General features: G+C 40.2%; 1 protein-coding gene across 1 annotated transcript in view; it reads right to left on the bottom strand.

The window, feature by feature from the left end:
* Nucleotides 1–2794: 2794 nt before the first annotated feature.
* The window catches only part of TRMT9B (tRNA methyltransferase 9B (putative)), a 77499-nt gene continuing 53901 nt past the window's right edge, over nt 2795–26392 (bottom strand). Inside the window, exons 3-4 of the mRNA XM_089669290.1 lie at nt 12206–12379; nt 2795–5581 (exon numbers count right to left, since the gene is read on the bottom strand). Of these exons, the coding sequence (XP_089525416.1) occupies nt 4557–5581; nt 12206–12379 (1199 nt within the window). The 3' untranslated portion in view covers nt 2795–4556. The remainder of the gene's footprint in view (nt 5582–12205; nt 12380–26392) is intronic.

Below are 26392 nucleotides of genomic sequence, written 5' to 3'. Positions count from 1 at the left end.
AAAATATACAATAAATGAGCAAATGGCTAATTTGTATAAAATAGTTTCAAGTATTGTTTTATGCACTAATAACAAATTAAATAAATAAGAAAAATAGTGAGATGTTACCATACAAAAAACAAAATAAATTAAAATACAGAACTAATACTCTTCTATGATTTTATGTTAAAACAAAAGACAGGTTTGTAGTTATTAAAACATTATTTCTGGGAAAAACTAAAATCTGTTGTTTGCTTTAAACCTGTACAGTGATAAAGAGGTTCCTACATCACGCTGACCACTTGCAAGTCAAAGAAGGATTGTTTACATTGCTTGGTGGTCTGAAGTTCATCCTTCACATGTTACTATGCCTGTAGAATTTATTTATTTATTTCAGGTACTTATATAGCGCTGTCAATTTACGCAGTGCTTTACATATATTTTGTACATTCACATCAGTCCCTAACCCTCAAGGGGTGTACAATCTAAGGTCCCTAACTTACATTCATACATAAACATACTAGGGACAATTTAGACAGGAGCCAATTCACCTACCAGCATGTCTTTGGAGCATGGGAGGAAACCGGAATACCCGAAGGAAACCCACGCAGGCACAGGGAGAACATGCAAACTCCAGGCAGGTGGTGCTGTGGTTGGGATTCGAACAGACAACCCTAGTACTGCCAGGCAGAAATGCTAACCATTTAACCACTGTGCTGCCATAATAATATTATATTTCAATGATTGTGCAGCAATATAGGATCTCACCTTCAGGTAAACTATAACATTTAGTCCAGATTAACCACACTAACTGCACCTTTCAAGGGAATGAAAGCTATATCTTACAAGCTTAAAATTTGAGCTGGACGGAGCATGCATACCCAAAACCCTGTACCAGAGTATCCACCAGTGGTCTCCAGGGGGCCTGGATTTGACCCTTTGCTTGTCTTTATCTGGCCCTTGAGGCATTATTCCTGTCACTGGCAGCAACAATGTGACATAATTCCTGCCACTGACACCACAAATGGGGTACTATTCCTCCCACTGACAACAAACGATGGGATATAATTCCTCCCACTGACACCAAAGATAGGGCATGATTTCTCCCCCAAATACTAAAGATAGGGCATTGTTTGCTTCCACTGGGCCCCCATAAAATTTGAGGGACAATAAACCGGCCCTTTGTTTAGAATGTTTGGAGACCCCTATTATACACCGCAGATTCTCCAGAGAGTTTAGGAGATAATGAAGGTATGCCAGTGCACACTCCAAATGAGTTTAAAGTCAGCAAGATGACATCAGAATGAATGACAGAAAGTTATGATACAAAAAAAGACAATTATCTAGTGTGAACATCAGCAATTACACATTTTCAAAAACCGCTGACCTAATAACACATTAAAGGGAACCTGTCTAGATGATATATAGAAGCTACTACATCTGACATGTTTTTAATGTTTTTACAGAACATGGTCCAGGGCTGTCATCTTTATTCTTCCTACTACTTGGTTAGTCATCCACTTGGAACAAGCATGTGTACGTCATGTGTTGCAACCCCAGAAAGTGGACATAAGCTGGCCATAGGCAGTTTGAATCTCAGCCAGTTCAGCAGGGACCAGCAAAGATTCGAACCATCTATGAGTAAGGTGACTACACAAATCAATTGTTGTACGATTTGGGTACAACCAGCCTGTCAGACTTTTCATGCAATTATTGCCAGCGGATATAGCCACTAGCAATAATAACGGTGTTCTCCCTGCAGGAAAGGTTGCCCCGCGTGCCCCTACCCTTCCTAGTCAGAAGAATACAATAGCTCCTTGGCAGGGATTCCCCCATCAACAGTGACTGTGTTGATTGGGGAATCAAGCAATTTTCTTTCCTTTACCCTTGATTGCAGGAAAGAAAATTGCATCATCTACAGTCTAGACAACCTTATCATTCAAACAGTGTTAGGCAGGTCAGTTTTAAATGACATAACACAGTATGCACTCTGCAGATGCTCTATTGCCCAGTCCCACTTTGTTATCCATTCTGCATGATCCAGGGCTACCATCTTTATTCCTTCTACTACATGGTTAGTCATAGATTTGGAACAAGCAGATGTATATAATGTGTTGGGACACCAGAAAGTGAACCCAGTCTAGACAATGTTATCATTCAGTGTGAGGCATGTCAGTTGTGAATGAAATAGCACTTACAGTAAGCACTCTCTCTATTGCCCACTTTATCATTCACTCTGCATTGGTGTATGCAGATCACCTTTTTGGAGGCACAAGCTATGAATGAGAAACTCTCTGTTCCAAAATCTGGCCCTCTGTAGATGCCATTAGAAAAATGCTTCCTTCCCAGGGGTAGGCCACCTTTTTGGAGGCACAAGCTATGAATGGGAAGCTCTTTCTGTACAAAAAATTTGGCTCTTTGCAGATGCCACCAGTATAAAGTCTCCTTCACGGAGCCGGTTAGGTGCAGTCTCCGGATTCCAGCGGCAGATTCTTGCAGCTGGAATGACCAGGTCATGCGAATAGCAGTGCCTGCTAGGCCTCTATGTGTAAATTAATGATAGGCTGATGTCTGCACTTAAACGCATGGTGTGCAGCTACATGTGAATAGCAGCAGCCAATGTTAATCTGTCATTAGTTTATACAGTGAGGAACAGAAGTATTTGAACACCCTGCGATTTTGCAAGTTCTTCCACTTAGAAATCATGGAGGGGTCTGAAATTCACATTGTAGGTGCATTCCCACTCTGAGAGACAGAATAAAAAAAAAAATTCAGGAAATCACATTGTATGATTTTTAAAGAATTTATTTGTCTTGAACTGCTGAACATAACTATCTGAACAGCTGAGAAAATCAGTGTTAATATTTGGTACAGAAGCCTTTGTTTGCAATTACAGAGGTCAAACATTTCCTGTAGTTCTTGACCAGGTTTGCACACACTGCAACAGGGATTTTGGCCCACTCCTCCACACAGATCTCCTCTAGATCTGTCAGGTTTCAGGGCTGTCACTGAGCAACACGGAGTTTCAGCTCCCTCCAAAGATGTTCTATTGGATTTAGGTCTGGAGACTGGCTAGGCCACTCCAGAACCTTCATATGCTTCTTACAGAGCCACTCCTTGCTTATCCTGGCTGTGTGCTTCGGGTCGTTGTCATCTTGGAAGACCCAGCCACGACCCATCTTCAATGCTCTGACTGAGGGAAGGAGGTTGTTGCTCAAAATCTCACAATAAATGGCCCCATTCATCCTCTCCTTAATACAGTGCAGTTGCCCTGTCCCCTTCGCAGAAAAGCACCCCCAAAGCATGATGTTACCACCCCCATGCTTCACTGAAGGGATGGTGTTCTTGGGATGCAACTCATCCTTCTTTTTCCTCCAAACACGACGAGTGAAGTTTAGACCAAAAAGTTCTACTTTGGTCTCATCTAACCACATGACTTTCTCCCATGCCTCCTCTGGATCATCCAGATGGTCATTGACAAACTTCAGACGGGCCTGGACATGTGATGACTTGAGCAGGGGAACCTTCCATGCAATGCATGATTTGAAACCATGACGGCGTAGTATTCTACCGACAGTGACCTTTGAAACTGTGGTCCCAGCTCTCTTCATGTCATTGACCAGCTCCTCCCTTGTAGTTCTGGGCTGATTCCTCACCTTTCTTATCATCAGTGATACCCCACGAGGTGAGATCTTGCATGGAGCCCCAGTCCGAGGGAGACTGACAGTCATCTCTAGTCTCCTCCATTTTCTAACAATTGCTCCAACAGTTGATCTATTTTCACCAAGCTGCTTGGCAGTTGCCCCGTAGCCCTTTCCAGCCTTGTGGAGGTCCACAATTTTGTCTCTGGTGTCTCTTTGGTCTTGCCCATGGTAGTAGTTGGCATCTGACTGACTGTGGGGTGGACAGGTGTCTTTAAAGAGCTCAGACAGGTGCTACTAAGTTAGATTAATGAGTGGAGTAGAGGTGGACTTTTTAAAGGCACAGTAACAGGTCTTTGAGAGCCAGAATTCTTGCTGTTTCTTAGGTGTTCAAATACTTATGTTCAGCAGTGCAAGACAAATAAATTCTTTAAAAATCATACAATGTGATTTCCTGAATTTGTTTTTTTAATTCTGTCTCTCAGAGTGGGAATGCACCTACAATGTGAATTTCAGACCCCTTCATGATTTCTAAGTGGGAGAACTTCGCAGGGTGTTCAAACACTTCTGTTCCTCACTGTATAGGCTGAGCATCTGCTGCTATTCACATCAGTTATCAGAAGTAGGAGTGGGTTCTATAAGCAAAATGCTTGATAGGCTCCCATAATGCTGGAAGAGGAAAGGTGCCTAGACACGATCATCTAGAAGTGTTCTGCTGCATTAAATTGGGAGTTAAATACTAAAGACACATGTTTAGGTGATTGTTTTACACAAAAAATTGTGCTAATTAATCCATGTCACACAAGGAAGTATACAAATGACATCCCAGGACCATGTATCTCCAAAAGCAATTCAACAATGAGTGATCTCGTATTTCTATACTAAGAGGTTCCTTTCAAGATTACTTGGTAAATGTTAGCTGTCTACAATACAAGGTTACTTCTTTTCTGCAATTATACACCAGTTGCCATGGTCAAAGCAGCAACTGATAATATGCAGTTCTGGGACATCACTCTCCAAAAGACTACGTAGTTCTCCCTCACGGAACACGTGGTAATATCTCAAAAATGCCTTGGAGTCTGACGTATCAGCCTCCTGATCGCTAGCAGCTACTGTTTCATCCAGGACAGAATCGCTGGACTCGGTGGTAGATGTTCTCTTTAATACTCTGCTTTGGTTACGCTTATCGCTCTCATTGCTACAAATGCAACTGCAGTGCTTAGACTCTGTCTGAAAATCAGCTTGCTTTGTGCCATCCTGAGCCAATTCACAGTGCTTTCCATTTGATGTTTTTGAGGAATCTAAAGTTAGAAACCACTGCTGCTTTTCGTGTGAACTGTTTTTAATGAAAACATCATCATCATCAAAGCTGTGCTCCTTGAGTATTAATCTCTGATGTCCAAGGTCTAGACTACAGTGTCGTGATGGCTGCACGGATACAGTACTATTCACCCAACCACTGACAGGGCTCAGAGATTTCATTTTGTCTATCTGCCTCCTTAAAGAGGACTCATCAAGGGATCGAGAGAAGAACCAGGAACGGATTGATCTTCCAATGGCACTGTAGAGTCTTGTGTCTTCATTAGACAACTTAATGCAGCACGATTCAGCTGCTATACAGTTGCCGGAATTGTGTGCTTGTTTAGATTCCAACGTTTGTCTCAGATTATGTAAATTGATGGTCTCATCTTCTCTCATTGACTTCAAGGCTGTGTTGTGCTTCAAAGCAGAGTTCTGTCTGCTTTCACATTGGCTTGTGTCAGAGGTGTCAGAGGTGTCAGAGGTGCATCGAGGCAGCAAAGCTTTGTTCCATGGCACAAACACGTCCTGCTTTTCAAACCTGCGGCTCTTTTGTTCCATGGCCCATACATATAGCATTATCTGACCACCTGGAAGCAGGATTCTGGACATTTCTTTTATTGCACGGATTCTTCTTTGTTTGGTGGAAAAATGATGAATAACTAGAACAAAAATACAGAACCCAGCATTATCTGTCAACATATTAATAAATGCTCTTCACTTTGCTTTTAAAATATAATCTTTTTTCTCTATTGCCTAACAAAAGAACATTGCGAACCGAGAACTGACTAGCAATTGTCACCATTTCCATAATTCTCAGTGTAGCTGCAATGATTACAATTATTGTTTTTTAAGGTGACAAATCAAAATGATATATTTTTTAACAAGGATAAATCTGTGCATGAAATATTAAAGTGTTACTAAACCCACAACAGTAAAATCAGTCTGTAAAGCATGGTTGTTGTACTCACTGTGGAACCTAAGGGGTTAATCCTCTGCATTGTGTAAAAAAGGCTGTTTGATCCTGTCTTCTCTGATCCTCCCCTGCTTCTACTGTCCCCAATCCATCTGTTGATAGTACAGAGCTCTTGGAGTCACTCTGCATGTGTTCAGTTTAGTGTGTATTGATATAGTTTTCTTCTATTTTCTTTGGGAGGGTGCATGTGATCAGCACAGAGCAAATCAGCGCTGTCCAGACAGAGGGTCAGGGGTTACACAGCCTCATAGGACAGTCAGAGGAAAATGAAAACTCCTCCTACAAGCCTTAACCAGTGCTCAGCTGGACACTGATAGAAGTCACCAGACTACTATATACTGCTGATGAAAGAAGGTATTTAGCAGTTTATATTCACTACAATAATTGCATTTTCATGTAGTGTACTGTTGCAGACCAGATATAGTGAATGCAGGATCATGGGTTTAGTAACACTTTAAATTAAATATATGGTTTGATGAAGGATAACAAATATCTTACCATCTCTAAATATTTTTTTTTTCAAAAGGATCATATAAATTTGATATATGTTTAAAATTAAAGTGGTTCTAAAGGCAGAAAATTTTTTATCATACTGCACTCCCTGCATTAAAGTGATTGTACAGACTTTTTAAAAAAATAACAAACGGGTATATAGTTAACTGCTCTGTGCAATGGGATTGCAGAGTGGCCCTGAACCTCCTCTTCTTGGGTCCCCCACTGGTGCTCCTGGCACCTTCCCATGGGAAGCAAGCTGCTTCCTATGGGGGTACCCGTGCGGGTTGAATCCAAAGCCGCGCTCCCTTTGTCCATAGACACAGACAGCGCAGCTTGGCCCTGCCCCCACTCTCTCACTACAGGATTTGACAGACAGCAAGTGGCTTGCTATATTGGCACATGCAAAACAGAAGAAGCCTAGAGCGCCAGTGGTGGACCCCAGAAGAGAAAGTTCATGGCCACTCTGTGCAACACTAGTACCAGAATGCAAAAAAGAGACATGGAGCGCAGTGATGCTGGCATGATTGCAGGAAAGGAAGGAAATAAAATCAGAAAGAGACAGGCAGTGGGGACAATAGAGAACATAGACATAAAAAAAATTCCGGCATTTGAAGAAACCAATCTAAAATGTAATATTAAGGGATCACAAAAGCACAATCTAGAAGCATAATGAACAAACATGGATGCCCCCACGCACATACAGATTTTCAAACCAAACTCAGAAATGCGGTTTTTTAAAACATTTGTAAACATTGATGGAATTATCTGTATGAGACTGATCAATTTAACAGGTGTATCTAAAGACACAAAAAAGGTAGAAATTAAAGGTAATGATAAATCACATAAAGATTCCAGTATATGAACAAAGGCCATTTTGTTAGTGTGTTGAGTTCAGCTAGTATTAGTTAGTCAAATTTAACATTATTCTGTAATGTTGAAGAAATTTGCTGCTTATCTAAACAGCTTCAATGAGTGCCCGAATCTTACCCCAGTTGAGACAAAATATTTGCTGTCACTGTATACTATGCATTTTCACTATACAAAATAAAAACTTCAATCTATATTTAAAGGACAATTCAATGACATTTTATAACCATCAGCACTGACAGTAGCCTTCTTTCCACGGAAGAATCAGCAAACTGTCAGATTGCTTACCTTGATGCACATCATGAAAAGTGACAATACTTGGATCTTCTGCAATATGTCAGTAGTATAAGGAACAGCAGAACTAACTAGCAACTTAGAACTGACTAGAACTGATATAAGGACTAGGAGAGAAATGGAATGTAGAATACTGTCATGCCCACCATTTTTTATTTATATCTAAAGTGGTTGCAAATAGGTAGGGAATAACGACAGATATGTGCCAATAACTGTACCAAAAAATAAAACTTTAAATGTACTGTATATAATAGTTTAGCCACTAGAGAAGCACTGCCCATATGTCCCTAAAACTGGGGTCTCCAAACTGAAGCCCTTTCCTAGACTTTATCTGGCCCTTGGGGCACTATTCCTTTCAATGATATGATGCAATATTCCTCCCATTGACACCAACAATGGAGCACCATTTCTTCAAAAGATACCAATGATGGGGTATTATTCCTTCCACTGATAACAATGATGGGCCACTACTGACCACCAACCCTGAGGCCATGTTTATTCTCACTTATGCTTGGCTCAGGACATTTTCTACCCCCGCTAGCCATACTCCAGCCCCCCTAAATTCTGAAGGACAGTAAACTGCTCTACTACTGCTCTAAAACATATTGTAGAAAAAAAAAAAAAAGAGTGGTCCAAGCAAAATCTTTGCACCACTGTTCTAAACATGTAAAATGGGGCAGATGCTGCTCCTAATTATCAAAAGGTGTGTAAGCCCCTTTGTTAATTAGGGGTGATCAGTTTTCTTTTTTCCCATGTCTGTATAGAGAACAGGAGAGCTGGAGCTGCATACTCCGATCTCTCTGCTGCCCCCACTCAGCTCAGAATGGGAGGGAGGAGGAGGGTTATTAATCCTGAAGGCTCTGCTCCTGTCATGTAATCAACGCACAGGCAGAGAGGGGAATGTGACTTGTCTACGTACAGCTTCTATGTGGAAAACTGCCTTATTTCCTTTGTTAATTAGGGGCAAACCTGCACTAGTTTCTATTTGACTCTGAAATTGGAATTGTGCAGGTGGTGCAGATAGACCTTAAAAGGGTCAGTTTGCTTAATTAAAAAGGTGTGTCACTCCTGACGGTTTCCTGCGCCATTATCTTGGTAATTCCCCGGAGTTCATATAAAAATACTCCTTAAAGAGGAACTATGACACTGCAGGTCCCCAGAGCTCTTTCCATAATGCCAAGTATATACAGCACACTTGTACATTATGGCAGACTTGCTTCCCAAAGTGTCCTACTCCAGTGATGTGTCTGCTTTCCCCCTCATCACTGTTGCTGCAATCTCCTCTTGGTTTTCTCTGAAATCAGGAGTCCTCTTGTTTTTTTATTCGATGACCATGGATGAAAGTGCATCTGCTTGAAAAGGTACTTAATTCCAGCACCTGACATCTTACAACTGATGAGATTGTGCGCTGCAATCAGTGTACAATTTGAATTACCATTAAAGTGGTTGTAAAGGCTCAAGATTTTTTACCTTCATGCATTCTATGCATGAAGGTAAAAAACCTTTAGTTTGCAGTAGCCCCCCCCCCAGCCCCCCTAATACTTAACTGAGCCTCATCACGATCCAGCAAAATGCATGAGAGTCTCAGCTGTCCCAGGTTTCTCCCTCCTCATTGGCTGAGACAGTAGAGTGAGCCATTGACCCCCACTACTGTTAATCACATCCAGTGAGCCAATGATGAGAGAGATGGGCTGAGTCACATCTGTGTGTGTGAATGGACACAAAGAGCAGTGGCTCGGGAGCAAGCCTGCTAGAGTATTCTACGTATAGCACTATCCTTTTTAAAGTAGAATACCCCACCAAGTCACTTTCACAATCCTTCCCCTGAAGTACAAATATCACCAAATAAATCTTTCAGTAAACTTGATTTACCCTCTAATAGATATTAGTGTATACAAATAAAGTCCAAAACCAAAAAAAACCAAAAACATCAAAAAATCAAAGTCCAAAAATAAAGTCCCAAAAAAATATTACTTCATAAAAAATCTTTATCTGTAAATTCTTAATTCTTCATATCTTCAAACCATCTTTGTGATATACTTCAAACCAAATCTTCATATACCTCAAAGGAAAAAAACTCAACATGTGTATTATCTCAAAAAGAGGGGTATAAAAAAGCCTGCTAGAGTGCCTGCATAGCAAGCTGCTTGCTATGGGGGCTCTAGGCAGAAGAGAGGAGCCAGGAGCACCATGAGAACAAAAGATGTCTGATCGGCTGCACTCCAAACAATCCACTTTATTGAACCAAGATAAAACCAATACAGACAGTGGAAAGTGGCGAACTGGCAGGTAAGTGCGTTTCATGCTAAAGACAGCGCTTATGCATTACCCCAAGGGGATGGGGCCAGGAGCACCAGTGGGGGGGGGGACTGAGAAGAGGAGGATCAGGGCTGCTCTGTGCAAAACCATTGCACAGAGCAGATACAGTAAGTATGACATGTTTGTTATGTTGTAAAAAATCTGCCTTTACAATAATTTTGATAACATGCAGGGAAGAAGCTTTTATTGAAGGAGAGATATACAGAATCTCTTCTGCCATAAACATCTACCTGCAATTCCTTTAGTTGAGTCTAATTCTGCCTTAACTGTACATTTGTCTAAACTACCCCACTGATGACAGAACAATGTCAGCAGCATATGTGACAAGAAAGGACATACCCAAGAAAGGAGATCAATCACCAATGGAACTTTAACTAGTTAAGTATAGGAGATGTACTCAAAAAAAATTAATGGAAAGAGCTGGGGAGTACATTATAAGACCTAGACGAACTCCCTGCTGTGCGTGCTTTACAGCTATAATTGCTGGTTTTGCTTTTTTAGCACCTTGGTTCCTGTGTGAATAATGCCTGCAAACAATCTGAACAAGAGGAAGGGTTAGTGTCTCTGTTAGAGTTGTCTACATTGGGAATATTTTACCTCATTTAATATCCATGTGGCCACATGGTCTGAGGAGTCTCCTCAATCAAAGCACAGGCATTCATAAGATAAGATATACAATATCAATACAATATATGTTCAATATAAGATGCAATAAAATATATGTTTTAAACACAATATTAAATTAATAAAACAATTTTGGCCAGTGTTGGACAATTTTTTACATACTGTAATTTACTTGAAACTCTTTTTTACAGTCTAAATCTATATCTTAATCTTTATGTCTTCAAAGCTTATCTTTTTAGAAGAGCTGCCTTCTTTTGACTCAAGGGCCAATCAGAAATATTTTTAAAAAGACAATACCAATTCCATGTTTTCAATAACAGGAATGGTATGGTTTAGTATTGCCAAGGTCTATAACTATTTCTAATTCTGAATACCACCACCAAATCTCTGAGCAGATTCATCAGTGAAGTTTTTCACATCAGTTTAACAAATACAGTATAAATTCTGTATAGTGGGCATACAATGTTGCATTGACCATGTGCAGCTCTGAGAGGCACTCTCACCCTCCCAGTGCAGATACTTGGCCCACAGCAATTATGTGTCCTCGGATTCATAAAAATTTGGATTCAAAGGGCAGCCCAAATACAGTTAGGTCCATATATATTTGGACACAGACACAATTTTAGTTTTTTTTCAGGTATTTACCAAAACTTATTCAAGCTATAGTTATATAATGGATATGGGCTAAAAGTGCACACTCTCAGGATTAATTTGAGGGTATGTACATCCAAATTGGAGGAAGGGTTTAGGAATTACAGTATTTAAGATTAGCCATCCCCCCTTTTGTACGGGACAAAAAGTAATTGTATAATTGAATCAAAAGCTGTTTCATGGTCAGGTGTGGGCTACTGCTTCGTTATTTCTTCATCAATTAAGCAGGGAAAAGGTCTGGAGTTGATTTTAAGTGTGGTATTTGCATTTGGAATCTATTTCTGTGAACCTACTTCACAGTTTGGTACAGTCTGAGGAAAGAAGAAAGCACTGGTGAGCTCAGAAATATAAAAAGACATAGACGTCCACGGAAGACAACAGTGGTGGATGATCGCAGGATCCTCTCTATGGTACAGAAAAATCTAATCACAACATCTACAAAGTCTACAATCAGATGACTTCGCGAGAGCAAATACTGAGGGTTCACCACAAGGTGCAAACCATTCATAAGCCTGAAGAATAGACAAGCCAGATTAGACTTTGCCAAAAACCATCTAAAAAAGCAAGACCAGTTCTGGAAATGCATTCTTTGGAGGGATGAAACTAAGATGAATCTGTGCCAGAATGATGAGTTCCTCAACAAAATATTAAAAATGAACATTTTATTTATGATTATATTCATTTGTCCAATTACATTTGAGCCCCTGAAAATGGAGGAACTGTGTATAAAAATGGTTGCAGTTCCTAAAATTTGTACTTGATATTTATGTTCAAACCCTTGAATTAAAACTGCACTTTAAATTCATTTGGATTGTTTCGTTTTAATTTATTCTGGTTGCATACAAAGCTAAAAGTATGAAAATTGTGCCTGTGTCCAAATATATATGAACCTAACTGTATGTATCTGAAGACATAATACATTTTCCTTATCCTTTTTTTTTTCTCAGAACACTAATTATGTTTCTACATACATTCCCTTGTGCAAGTGCTTCAGGGAACAATTTGAAAATAAAATAAATGTAAGTCATTAGCCTATTACTAAAATCTGTGCAGGACTTACCTCCAATTGAGATGACAGTGTCGAAGCACTGGTCTCTAAAAGGCAGATTCAGGTTGTCACACACCATGACCTCAAGGTTGTTATTCCTACCAATCTCCACTAGAGGCTCACAGTAATCACAGCCCAGATTATACGTCTCGGCGTTCACACTTAGGTACTTGCCTGTACCGCAGCCTGCAAAGGGAAAACAGATTGTTGTAAATTTCTTGTTACTTTACAGACTTGGTGCATCAAATGGATTTATTTATACAGCAATCTTCTTCAACTCCACATCCAAATGTACGCCTGTGTATTGTCTGCCAGGAAAATAAGGGACTCTGTCACAAAGAAAAGACCAGTCTCAGAAGATTCTAATGGAAGCAGTCATTGCCAATGAAGTTAATCCTATCTCAATTCATGATGAGTAAAGTGAGTAACCTGTAGGTCAGGACATGTCTGCTTCAATCAGAGGTTTCTAAAACAGAAACTTGGCTTGGCTAAAGATTCTCTTTTAAAAATAGAGCTAAAGAGTATGTACTGTAAACCCAATATTTCATATTCCTAATATGTGCTTGCTGTACCATGTACTCGTATGAAAAAGTATTCTGTTCTGTTTGTATTGCTTCCTTTGTGTGAAATCCCTGGTGTTCCTGTCAATCCCTCTGCTTTCCTGATCAGTTTTCTAGTTGTGCTGAGAACTCATGCCGCCATCCCCCCAGCATGACCATTCACTGGGAAGATCAGTCTACTGCTGTTTCTCCTCCTCCAGCTGAGTTTCTTATGCAGCTGAGGGTACATTGGCGAAAATAATTATTTGATCCCCTGCAGATTTTGTATGTTTGCCCACTTACAAAGAAATGAAGGGTCTATAACTTTTATCATAGGTGCATTTTAAATGATAGAGACAGAGTAGCAACCAAAAATCCAGAAAAAAACACACATGATACAAATGTTATAAACTGATTTACAGATTAGTGATAAAATAAGTATTTGATCTCCTACCAATCAACAATAATTTTGGCTCCCACAGACTGTTTATGTGCTCATGTGGTTCACAGATTAGTCCTGTCAACTGTCAATTGCTGGAGCGAATATTCACAAATAGAAGAAATACAAAATAACCATCAATTGCCCTCAGTCTGGAGCGCCATGCAAGATTTTGCCTCATGGGGTAATTATGATCATGAGAAAAGTGAGGGATCAGCCCAGAACTTCACAGGAGGAGCTTGTGAATGATCTTGATGCAGTTGGGACCACAGTCACCAAACAAACTATTGGTAACAAAATACACTGCCATGGATTGAAATCCTGCAGCGTCCACAAGGTCCACCTCCTTAAGAAGGCACATGTACAGGCCCATCTGAAGTTTGCCAATGAACATCTAAATGATTCAGGGAAGGATTGGGAGAAAGTGCTGTGGTCAGATGAGACCAAAATTGAGCTCTTTGGCATTAACTTGACTCGCTGTGTTTGGAGGAAGAAAAATGATGACTATGACCCTAAGAACATCATTCTTACAGTCAAGCAGGGGATGACAGGGGAATTCAAGAGGTGGAAACAACATGCTTTGGGGCCATTTCTCTGCTAAAGGTACAGGCCAACTTTGCTGCACTGAGGGGCCAATGGATGGGGCCATGCATTATAAAATCTTGGATGAGAACCTTCTTCCCTCAGCCAGAACACTGAAGATGGGTCATGGATGGGTTTTCCAGCATGACAATGACCCAACACATACCACCACGGCAACGAAGGAGTGGCCCAAGAAGAAGCACATTAACGTCATTGAGCGGCCTACCCAGTCTCCAGACCTAAATCCTATAGAAAATTTATGGAGGGAGCTGAAACTTCGAGTTGCCAAGCAACAGCCGGGAAGCCTTAAGTATTCAGAGAAGATCTGTAAAGAAGAGTGGACCAAATCCCTCCTGAGATGTGTGACAACCCTGTAACCAACTGCAAGAAACGTCTTACCTCTGTGCTTGCCAACAAGGGTTTCTCCACCAAGTACTAAGTCATGTTTTCTTGGGGATCAAATACTTATTTTACTCACTGAACTGCAACTCAGTTTATAACATTTGTACCATGTGTTTTTTTCTGGATAAGTTCACGTTTTAACCAAAAAATAAATAAATGCAAATTTTTCTGAAGGTAAAAAAATTAGCATTTACTATTTTTGTTTGCGGGAGCCTGTAAAGCATTGAACTAGTGATTAGCAGATAACTGGTGCCATGCAGGTCTCCTGCAGACCTGTTCAGTGTATCTGTGTGTACCTTGTATGGGCAAGCAGATGCTTACTGACAGGAAGACTCAATGAACTACCACGGCGCTCCACAGTGCTGTGGTAATTCATTGAGAACTACAAGCTGACAGCCGCTAAGGCTGTTGGAACTTGTAGTGTCCTCATTCACAGAATACACAGCTGAGCGGGCCTCAAATGGCCACTTTTTTTAAAATTGTGACAGCTAGCAGGAGGGAGAAAATCCTCCACTAACTGTCACAACAAGGATTGGGGGTGCGGAGGCCAGTCTATTCGAAACATGTTACATGTTACACCTTGAACATGGGTATAACATGTAACAAGTTACAAAAGGTGAACTTATCCTTTAAATGCATATGTACTAATACAAAAAATATATGTATATTCAACATCAGCCCAGACATATACATAAATACAAAACAGATATCAGTGGCAGTATAGGATGAAAGCTCCAGAACCCCAATGTTTCGGTGCATATCACATCTCTTTCTAAGGAGGGAGATTCGGGAATATAAGGTGCAGAACCACAACATTTTAAGGTGTATCATACTCCTTGCTCAAGAGGGAGCTGTTTGTACAGTAGGTCCCAACCATTTCTAAATGCCATGGACTCCCCATCTGACTCTAAAAGTGATGGCACAGTGCGTTACTTCCAGTGCAACAGAGGTCCCAGCAATTGCCAACTAGGAAAGGTGGCAGCAACACGGATACGCACAGACAGGTATCCAGCATGCCCTGATATACTTACATTTCTCAGAACATGGAATAAAAAAAAGTTTCAAATATAGGATTTTTGGCTGTCTTTAGGAAATGAAACACTGGAAAACAATACCTGTAAGTACACAACAGTATAACTCCTACCACTCCCAGGGTGCCTCACATTTATATTAAGCAATAGTAGTGGATCATAAGAACACAAAAACACAGTAGTAAGAGAATGTAAAGAAAGTAGGTTATATGGTTGTCAATGTCATAGTTCACATCAGTGCTTGCAGTTCCAGTGTGTTGCAGTTGCAGAAAAAAAAGTAGAACATGCTGCATTTTTCCTGCACAGAACTCTACTGGAAAGCAGTAAAACGCATCAAAAACACACCATAATGCACTAGAACGCACCAAAAATGCAGTGGAATGCACACGTCCCAATTAAATTGCAGAAAAGGAGATGGGGGAAAAAAATTAACCGGAAAAATGCATTCAAAATGAACCGGAACAAGTAAAAAATGTACATGTGGAAACGCAAAAGGAACGCATATAACTGCGTTTCTATAGTGTGAACCGGTCCTTAAAGCAGTAGTAAAGTGTGGAAAAAGAAAAACCTTTCCCCTACAAGTTAATGTCAAAATGTGCTAGTATGCATTGCATATTAACACATATTGAGACTTACCTTAAAACAAAGCCCTCCAGTGGCATGCTGTCATCGCTGACAGGGTTTCCATCTTCAGCAAAAAAAACCCGTGAAAAGAGATTCACAAAGAAAAGTGGTGACATGAAGGACAAATGCGATACTCAAATAGTCATCAAAGCTTTATTGGCAAAGTTGCACGTAGAAGACAATTGAGTCAAGACTGCAAGTAGCAATCACCTCAATAAAGGGCAATACACAAGACAACCTTAAAACAAAAAAAAATATTAAAAAAGAGACATCATGGCAAGCCACAAGTGATGCTATGCTATAAGAGCAACGACTCACAGGTCTTTTGCGTCAATAGCAGAGGCACATTGGTGTACACCACCACAGTGGGGAAATATATATGAGATGGAAACATATGCAGCAGGCTGTACATCAATCATATGAAGATGTGAAACTCCAAGATAGCTGGATATAGGAGCCTATTAGACAATGCTAAGGAGCTGGAATTAACCAACTATAATATACAGGTGAAACTCGAAAAATTAGAATATCATGCAAAAGTTCATTTATTTCAGTAATGCAACTTAAAAGGTGAAACTATTATATGAGATAGACTCATTACATGCAAAGCAAGATAGTTCAAGCCGTGATTTGTCATCATTGTGATGATTATGGCTTACAGCTCATGAAAACCCAAAATCCACAATCTCAGAAAATTAGAATATTGTGAAACGGTGCAATATTCTAGGCTCAAAGTGTCCCACTCTAATCAGCTACAGTTGCAAGAAAAAGTATGTGAACCCCTTGGGATTACGTGGAGTTTTGCATGAATTGGGCATAAAATGTGCTCTGAACGTCATCTAAGTCACAACAATAGAACACAGTCTGCTGAACATAAAACTACACAAACATTAGATGTTGCCATGGTTTAATTGCACATAACATGTAAACATTCACAGTGCAGGGAGGAAAAAGTATGTGAGGCCCTAGCTTAATGACTTCTCCCAGAGCTAATTGGAGCCAGGAGTGAGCCAACCTTGACTCCAATCAGTGTGATGATATTGGATGTGTTGCTGACAGCTGTCCTACCCTTAAAAAACACACACCTGTTTTGGGTTTACTGGTTTCAAGAAGCACTGTCTGATGTGAACCATGCCTCGCAGAAAAGAGCTCTCAGAAGACCTACGATCAAGAATTGTTGATTTGCATGAAGCTGGAAAGGGTTACAAAAGTATCTCCAAAAGCCTTGATGTTCATGTGTCCACGGTAAGACAGACTGTCTACAAATGGAGAAAGTTTAGCACTATTGCTACTCTCCCTAGGCGTGGACGTCCTTCAAAAATGACTGCAAGAGCACAGCGCAGAATGCTGCATGAGGTAAAGAAGAATCCCAGAGTGTCAGCTAAAGAGCTACAGAAATCTCCGGCACATGCTAACATTTTTGTTGACACATCTACAATAAGGAACACATTAAACAAGAATGGCGTACATGGGAGGACACCACTGAGGAAGCCATTGCTGTCCAAAAAGAATATTGCAGCACGTTTGAAGTTTGCAAAAGAGCACCTGGATGTTCCACAGCACTACTGGCAAAATATAATGTGGACAGATGAAACCAAAATTGAGTTGTTTGGGAAGAATACATACACATACTAGGGCCAATTTAGACAGGAGCCAATTAACCTACCAACATGTCTTTGGAGTGTGGGGGGAAACTGGAGTACCTGGAGGAAACCTGCGCAGGCACGGGGAGAACATGCAAACTCCAGGCACGCAGTGCCATGGTTGGGATTCGAACCAACAACCCTAGTACTGCCAGGTGGAAGTGTTAGAAGTGCTAACCATTTAGCCACTGTGCTGCCCACAAAGCTATTACCTTTTGTATGACTCAATCCTTCCTCTTAGATTGTAAGCTCTAACGAGCAGGGCCCTCTGTTTTCTCTTGTACCAAATTGTATTGTAACTGTAATGTTTACCTTCATTTTGTACAGAGCTGCGCAAACTGTTGGTGCTATATAAATCCTGTATAATAATATAATGACACTGCAGTGCACAAGCACATGTCACATGGGCTACCAATGACAACCCCATTGACATAGTGCAGTCGTGTGAATGGGCTCTAAAAGGCACAGGGTGACATGGTGGCCGGTGTATAAAAGCACAATATGCATGGGGGGGCACAGGCATCTGTAGCTCTGCAACGTAGCAAAGACAGCCTGCCAGTTATTGGGCTCACATTCTGTTAGCCTTGCTTTAGAGAATAATACTTTGTAACACAATCACTGGCAGAGAAGAGGAAGATGCAGAAAGGGATACAGCATTGTATCATATAAGTGACATAAACGGCAGCAATAAGATTCTTTAGAATAATTCTACATGACGCTTGTTCATTATGCATGAGGATCACTTGAGCAAAATGCAATATATGCAAAGAAAGAAAACACTGGTAATCTCTTCATCAAAGGTCCCTATACATACCCTATCCACTCCTCGGTACTAGCACCGATAAATCACAAATGAACATCAATGGCCAATAAAATCCTGAAACTGAAAATAGATGTTTAAACATTTTAACCCAAGTCACGTTAATTGGAAACAAAAGCAAATGTGTGAAGAAAGCAAAAGCCATTAATAGTCCAAGATCTAGCAAGTCTCTGCAGGGCTGTGGGAGACAATTAATACAGGGAAGGCTTTTAATAGAGAAGTGCTATGAACACAGGCTGATATATTGAAGTGTTAAGTATGCAAGGCTATAAAAATCAGCACACTCATTAACAGTATTTGCTTTATGAGATCTTCATTTTCCATGTCACTGTGCAAATCATGTCCATTTAGTTTTAGGGAATGGAAAAACTTTACCAAGAATGCATATTATGTATTGAAACATGTTCTACCAACATTTTATGTTCTGCCTACGTCATTGAGGTAGGTTAGAGTCAGGCAGGGGGCAAGCAGACGGCTTGTGGTGCTGAACTCCAGTAAACCTTTAAAAAAATATTTGTGGCTGCCCCCCCCCCCATATATTCTGGATCTAATGCTTGTTTAGGCTGGGGGATGTAATAGAGAAAATGACCTTATTCCTCAGTCCCGTGGCAAGTGGCACTCTTCTTTTTTTCCTAGCTCCTGAATATGAGCGAGCCCTCAACATCATATACAACACAGAACTAGGAGTGGCTGAGAGGGCTGAGAAGAACGGAGACAACACAACCAGAGAAGAGCAGTGGCTCTGTGGGACCAGTCATCCATATCAGAACTAGGGGTGGAAGTCTGCAGAACTGTAGTTTAAAGTGACACCAAACACTGGTTTAAAAAGAAAAAAAAACTCAAGTATCTATTCTTAAAGTGATATTAAAGGCTTGTTTTGATTTTTTTTATAACAAACACGGTATTCTTACCTGCGCTGTGCAATGGTTTTGCACAGAGCAGCTCTAATCCTCCTCTTCTCGGGTTCCCCACTGGCGCTCCAGGCACCTCCCTCTTGCCTAGCACCCCCAGAGCAAGCAGCTCTTACACTACCTTATCTTTTATTGTTTACAGCAAAAATGGAATTAAATTGTGCTTGAGTGCAATAAAACGAATTTTAGTGTATTTTTCTCATGAAAACATAGATTTGATAAACAGTTGTGCAAATATTACGCAACACAAAACAAAATTGCAGCTACCGTCTTTTTATTCTACACGGCCTCTTTCAGAAAATATGTAACATTCTGGAGGTTTTATCTATTTGTGTAGCCAAAAATGCAGATTTTATAAAAATTGCCCTAGAGAGGAATTAGTTAACATCATTTTGAAGAGGAGTTTGCCCCTCCCCCCCCCAAAAAACAATTATTGAATAGTCAGCAGCTACAAATACTGCAGCTGCTGACTTTTAATATTAGGGCACTTACCTGTTCAGGCATCCAGCAGTGACCTCACCCAAACCGATTCTTCAATCAGCTATAGAGTGCTGGCGCCGCCATCTTGACTAAGGGAAACAGGCAGTGAAGGCTTGCAGCTTCACAGCTGGTTTCCAATTGTGAATGAGCAAAGCACGCTGTGTTTTGTGAATGGGCCACAGTCACACGTACACTTCACAGGTCCCCAAAGACTGCAGGGAAGGAGGGGGCGCCAAACCTCTGGGTAAGTTTGGCGCGGCGGTTATTGGTTCCTATGAGGCCCTGATCCATCTGATATAGAGGAGCCTGAAGTCTCCACACACTCAAACCTGCTCCATGACATCTGTTATTTGAGCTTAAAGAGTAGTTCATGGGATGGAAATGGATGTCTCCCACTCATTTTCTCCACACTCTCCACTGAAGAAGAACCCTAGCTTGCCCCATTTTTTTAATTATCCATCTTATGGACCAGGTTTGGTATTAAGAAGCTGCAAGATGTTGTGCGCAATGGTGCATTTATGTTTTTTGATGAGTTGAAATCCTTATACCAGCTGCCTAACTCTCACTTCTTTTGTTATCTGCAGTTCAGGTGAAATTTTGGTCTCCTATCAGCCAACCAGCCATGAAAAAATGTTGAGGAATGATGACCTTACTAAGCCATGTCTACTATGTATAAACATTTATTCCTGGAAATGGGTAGACAACTGCAGGTATGGGCAGCACTGAGCAGCATGGGTGGCTCGTGTCCCTCAATTATATGCTGATGATTGGGATAAACTTTGGGAAGCCCCCTTTATGGGATTAGTATCAGCTAGAGACCAATGATCCATTATACATTTCTGTACAAAGTCTATCTGACCACGGAATTTAAAGTCATCAATCTTCCTCCTGTTGGTGCTGTTATCATGCCACTGCTAATCTCATTCACATTTTCTGGGACTGCCAGCTCAACAGTATTGGTTAGATGTACTTGCTTGTATACAACTTAAGTGCTACGGTTTCTTTTCCTCTCACCATCAGGATATGTCTGTTAAATTTGTTAGACACTATGGCATCTGTTATAATCATTTGTACTTTGCTTATGCTGTTGCTCTACTATGCTAGGAAACTCCTTATTATGGCCTGTAAGAAGGCCTTGATGCCTACTCTCGCAACTTGGAAGGCCTTGGTGAATAGAGATCTTCTCTTTTACAAAGTCACATACTCTAATAGAGGTGTACCTCCCAAGTTTGATAAAGTTTGGGGTGGTTGGATTAACTCTGCCTATACTGTCTCTGATTAACCCTTTTGCACTATATGTTCTTACAGTTGTGCTTTGTAATGTATATGTTCCATTGAAATTGGATGCTTTTCTCCTCCAGACCCTTTGCTCTTTATATAGGTGACAAGGTGACAATTTTTTTCTACTGGTCTGGTTTGTTTGACTATGCTTTGCACATGCACTTTAAAAACTTTCAATAAAAAGAAATTTGTAAAAAAAAAAAAAAGTGTTTTTTCTTCTGTTGTTGAACTGTTGTCCACATATCCCAGCAGTTGAATGCGTGTCAGCCTGGCATACTTCTTGACTTTTTCTGGCTCTGGGGAACATGAGAACCTTCAACAGTACTATAGTGCAAGTTTACTGTGGAGTAAAAAAAAGTTGATACAATGTGGGGAAAAGGCAACCGGCAATAGGAAGTTACATTACCAGAAATGTCATCATCAATCACAGGATAGAAACAAAGACTCTGGTAAGAGTGGTTGTGGGGGGGGGGGGTCTTTGTATTTGTATATTAAACAACTGGTGTAGGACAGTAAAATAAAAAAAATAGTTTTGCTGATCTTGAATTTCTATCGGTAGACCATTATAGTGTAGACCATTTTATATGCTATGAGGGTTGACAGTAGTAATTGCTTCAGCTATAACTACACACCAAACGCAAAAATTGGCGCAGCTGTTGACCGCTTATGCAACACCATAAACAAACAACAATAGGATTATCCTGACTGAGTTTTAATTAATGCTGGGGATTTTAATCAGACAAATTTAAAGGGTAATACTTTCATAGAAAAAATAAAGAAGCTAAAAAAAAAAATAATACAGCACATATACATTTGTGGTACAAGCCATATTGTAATATAATGTTACTTGCCCTCCAGAGGATTTACCTCCCTTCCTAACCAAGCCATATGGCGCTGCGTTACTTTAACTGAGAATTGCACGGTCATGAGACACTGTACATAAATTACATTTATGACATTTTTTTCCCACAAATAGAGCTTTCTTTCTGTGGTATTTGATCACCTCTGTGTTTTTTATTTTTTGCACTATAAACTAAACAAGGCCAACAATTTTGAAAAAAAAAAAAACAATATTTTTTACTTTTTGCTATAAAACATATCCAATAGAAAAAAATGTAAAAAAGCAAATTTCAACATAAATGCAGGCCAAAATGTATTCTGCTAAATGTCTGCTAAAAAAATACCAATACTTGTAAATTAATTGGTTTACGTGAAAGTTATAGAGTCTACAAATGGCGGTATATACGGTATACTGAAATTTTTATTTATTAGTAATCAATGAATTATAGAAGGACTACAGAACTGTGGCAGGCATTCTGACACTGGGTAGGAACTGACTAACTGCTACTGACATCCTCAGTGACACTAATACAGTGATCAGTGCTAATAAACACTGACACTGTACTAATAGCACTGGGCAGAAAGGGGCTAACATCTGGGGAGAGCAAAGGGTTACTTGTGTGCTGTGTGTCTTTTACTAGGGAGACATGCTGCTCTGTATGCAGAGAAATATAAAGCAGCATGTCTATGCTGACAGGAGAGAGACCTGTGTTGTTTACACACAAGACTCTCCCTTGTCAGCTTTCCCCGATGATTGCTGGCCGGGACCCGGTGGTTGACATCCTAATGGCGGCGCGGGTAGAGCGGCACACGCATGCACGCATATATATATATATATATATATATATATATATATACATACACACACACATGATTTTGTGCAGCTCTGCCACCCTGTAGTTGTATTTCTGCTTTAGGGCGGCAGGCAAACGGTTAAAAACTACCTTTCCAAGGGATGCAGACACTGCAGCTTTTCTCAGTAGAACACAGAGTGCACCAGGTAATTATAATGAACCAGATCCTTCCATTCAGATTACATCTGCATAATGCATTGTAAAAGAGCTATTTCTTCAGAGCAGAACAAGGTCAGAATTTGCAGCAAAGTTTGTTAAACTCCCTGCAAAGTACACGGATCACCCAGAAGGGATTGTTTTTTCCTCAAGAAAAGTGAAGTTACTCTTTAAAGACGGCATTGCCTAAATTTGATCAATTTGTGAGGTGTTCAACCAGGGGAAATCTATACTGGATCATGTTCAGATGTTAGGTCAGCATAAGGAGCTGTGCCTTTTTCACATTTGGGAAAGTCAGGTCATAGATATTTACACCTTTTTCCAGCATGAATTCCCTTTAGAACAAGGGGGTTTTCTGAATGTTTATGGGCCTGTGTTCAAGATTATAAAAAAGAGAAAAAGAGGGGGAGGTTTGTATTGTACTGACCATTGGGCACGCTTTAAATGGTTAAAGAAAGTCTGAGATGACTTGCATACAAAAGAATGAGGCAGTGTAGAAGCACAGTGTACAAACTGAGGTGGTGCAACAGAGTACAGAAATAAATATATACACAAAGCACATGACTGCTATGGATGAAAATAAATAAAATATATTTCATATATAACTGTGCACTAATTTCTAAAAAAAAAAAAGATTAGTAGTAAATAAACAAAACATTTACAGTGATACTAAATGGTATGTTTTTGTTGTTAAAATAACAAACATGTTATACTTACCTGCTCTGTGTACTGGCTTTGCACTGATACTCCGCTTCCAAGGTCCCCCTGCCAACGCTTCTGGCTCCACCCCCCTGTAGGCTGCCGCTGGCTATGGGGGCACTCGTACATGCTCGCTCCTCGCTCCTGAGTCCAGCTTTGTGTGTCCATTGACACACAGAGCTTGGCTCAGCCTAGCCCCCCTGCTCCCTCCTCACTGGCTGTGATTGACAGTAGCAGGAGCAAATGGTTGCACACCTCTGCACCTATCTTTCACCAAAGCTCACCTTTGCACCATCCTCTGTACCCCTCTTTCAACAATGCTCACCTTTGCACTTCCCCCATACACCTCTTTCACCAATGTTCACATCTCTGCATCACCCTGTACCCCTCTTGTATCTGCTCTTGTCCATGTCTGCTTGGATTAAGATTTCCAAGCAGTGGGCCCTCATTCCCCCTCTACCCTTATGCTTGATACTGGCTCTCCATAGGGTTGTGTATTGAGTCCACTATCTTATGCCTTTAACACCAATGACTGTACCACAAATCATTCGACAAATGCTATTATCAAATTTGCAGAAGAAACTACCATAGTTGGTTTTATTAAAGTGACACTAAATGATCCTTATTCTCCAAAAATAATCCATAAACATCCAGAGTTTAATGGCCTTGTAATCTATTTTACATAAAATTGTTTTTCTGCCTCCCGAACCTTACCTTTTCCCCCCACTTCGATTTGTTCGAACAAGCAGTGCACATTAGTTGCAGTCATGTGTACTGTCTTATGCACACGACAAATCCCATAGTCTAAAGTCCTTAGAGAAAGAGATGGGTGGATACATTACTATAAACAGTGGAACCATGGAGAACGAACATAGTCACTCTAATGGGAAGTAGGGGCACAGAAACAAAGCAGGAATTAGAGATTTGTAGGCTTTGCATGCTGGTTGTTCGGCAGAAGACAAAAGAGTTCTTTGGAAATTTCACACAAAAAATTATTGTCTGTCAGCTGCCTTCATTGGATGATATTTCCAACATCCGTTGCCTGTGTAGAACCATTTTCATGGATTCCATGCCTTCAAGAAAGCAGTATAAAAATATTAAAATAGAAACAATTAGATTTAGGTTTAGCTTTATACCAATGGCTATAAATCTATTGAATAATAGTAAAACTTGAGTTGTTTTCCCCTTCATTTGCAGGAGATTTGGGATTTGCTATAGCTAAGGTTGGAAATAGAGAGTTAAAGGATAAGTTCACCTTCCAAATATAATAAATGCAATTTATTTTCAAAAATTTGCATTATTATTATTATTTTTTTGTCAGCCTGCAAAGCATTGCACCAGCCATCAGCAGGTCGCTGATGCCATGCAGGTCTCCTGCAGACCTGTCAGTGTGTCTACTTCTTCGCACCTCTAATAGGGAAGCTGATACTTACTGACAGGAAGACTCAATGAATTACCACGGCGCTCAGAGCACTGTGGTAGTTTTTTAAGTACTGCAAGCAAACAACCACAAAGTCTGCTGGGACTTGTAGTTTTCTCATTCACAGAACACTGTGAATGAGTGACGCGGCCATGCGTGGCTCCATATTTTTTAAATTGTGACAGCTAGCGGGAGGAGAAGATCCCACGCTACCTGTCACAATGGGGAATTGGGGGGGGGGGGCAGTCCATTTGTAACATGTTGCGTGTTACACCCTGAGTATGGGTGTAACATGTAACATGAACTTATCCTTTAATAGCTTGTATGCGAATATGTTATACGGAGACTGGTAAATTTGTTGTTTTAGTATGTTAATATTTATTTTATGTATCTATTTAAATTGTGAAGTGTTATATGTGTTGTTCTTAAGGCACCATCTCTTAGGAGTATAAAGGAATTTTGTTGTACCTTTTTCAGGTGTAGCTGTAATGCGTTAGGGGCCCCTGTGCAAACTTTGGATTATGGGAGACAAACATCTCCACAGAGGAAATCAGTCCCAACCACAAAAAAAAAAAAGTCCCCTGTAAAATCCCCCCAAACAAAAACAAGAAAAAAGAAAAGGATACCACTGTGATTCCAGTACAGTAATGGAAGTAACAATATATAGAAAGTGCTTCAGGTTTACCACAGTATTTCATAAACACAAAACCAAAAAATCTACAAAATATATCTTTATCCCCATGACTGTACCCCAAAACCAAACCCACAATTACAAACAATTAAAATGATAGTACCACAGACCATGGGAGGAACTGATGAGCAGAACTGCAAACTCAGCAAAAAAACAAAAAAAAAATTATAATTAAAAGAAAACTACCAAACAAATCAACCAATTAATCACATTGCTGTAATCCATCAACATACTCATTATATCAAGTTACAATGAGCACAAAAAATAAAAAAATTGGACTACCCATACGTTCGTCTCCAAGTAGAATGCTAAGAAATACTAATATAGGATTACAATAAGACAATATATTGATCCTGTTTAAATGTTAATCTGAGGACAACCTCAAAGGAACCAATGGCCTAAAAAATGCTGAGTACAGAGCATCACTAAATATTGCATGTGATGAAGTCCTGGGGTGGAAATAAGCTAGACATCAACAATGAATCAAACAGATGATCATTTATTATTATTATTATACAGGATTTATATAGCACCAACAGTTTGCTCAGCGCTTTACAATATACTGGGAGACAATACAGCAACAATACAGTTCAATACAAGAGGGTTAGGAGGGCCCTGCTCCTTGGAGCTTACAATCTTAGACAGAGGGGCTGGTGGAACACAAGGTAATAACTGTGGGGGATGGACTGTTAGGAGGAATAGAAGATTCCGTTATTAACTGAGGGCAGGATAGGCTTCCCTGAAGAGATAGCTTTTCAGAGATCGCCTAAAAGTGGGCAGAGTAGGC

Source organism: Staurois parvus, unplaced genomic scaffold, assembly GCF_062004578.1.
Source record: "Staurois parvus isolate SC_StPar_1 unplaced genomic scaffold, SC_StPar_1.0 ptg000071l, whole genome shotgun sequence".
Classification (NCBI taxonomy): Eukaryota; Metazoa; Chordata; class Amphibia; order Anura; family Ranidae; genus Staurois; species Staurois parvus.
The sequence above is the reverse complement of the archived record's forward strand: the minus strand, read 5'-3'. Positions and strand labels throughout refer to the sequence as shown.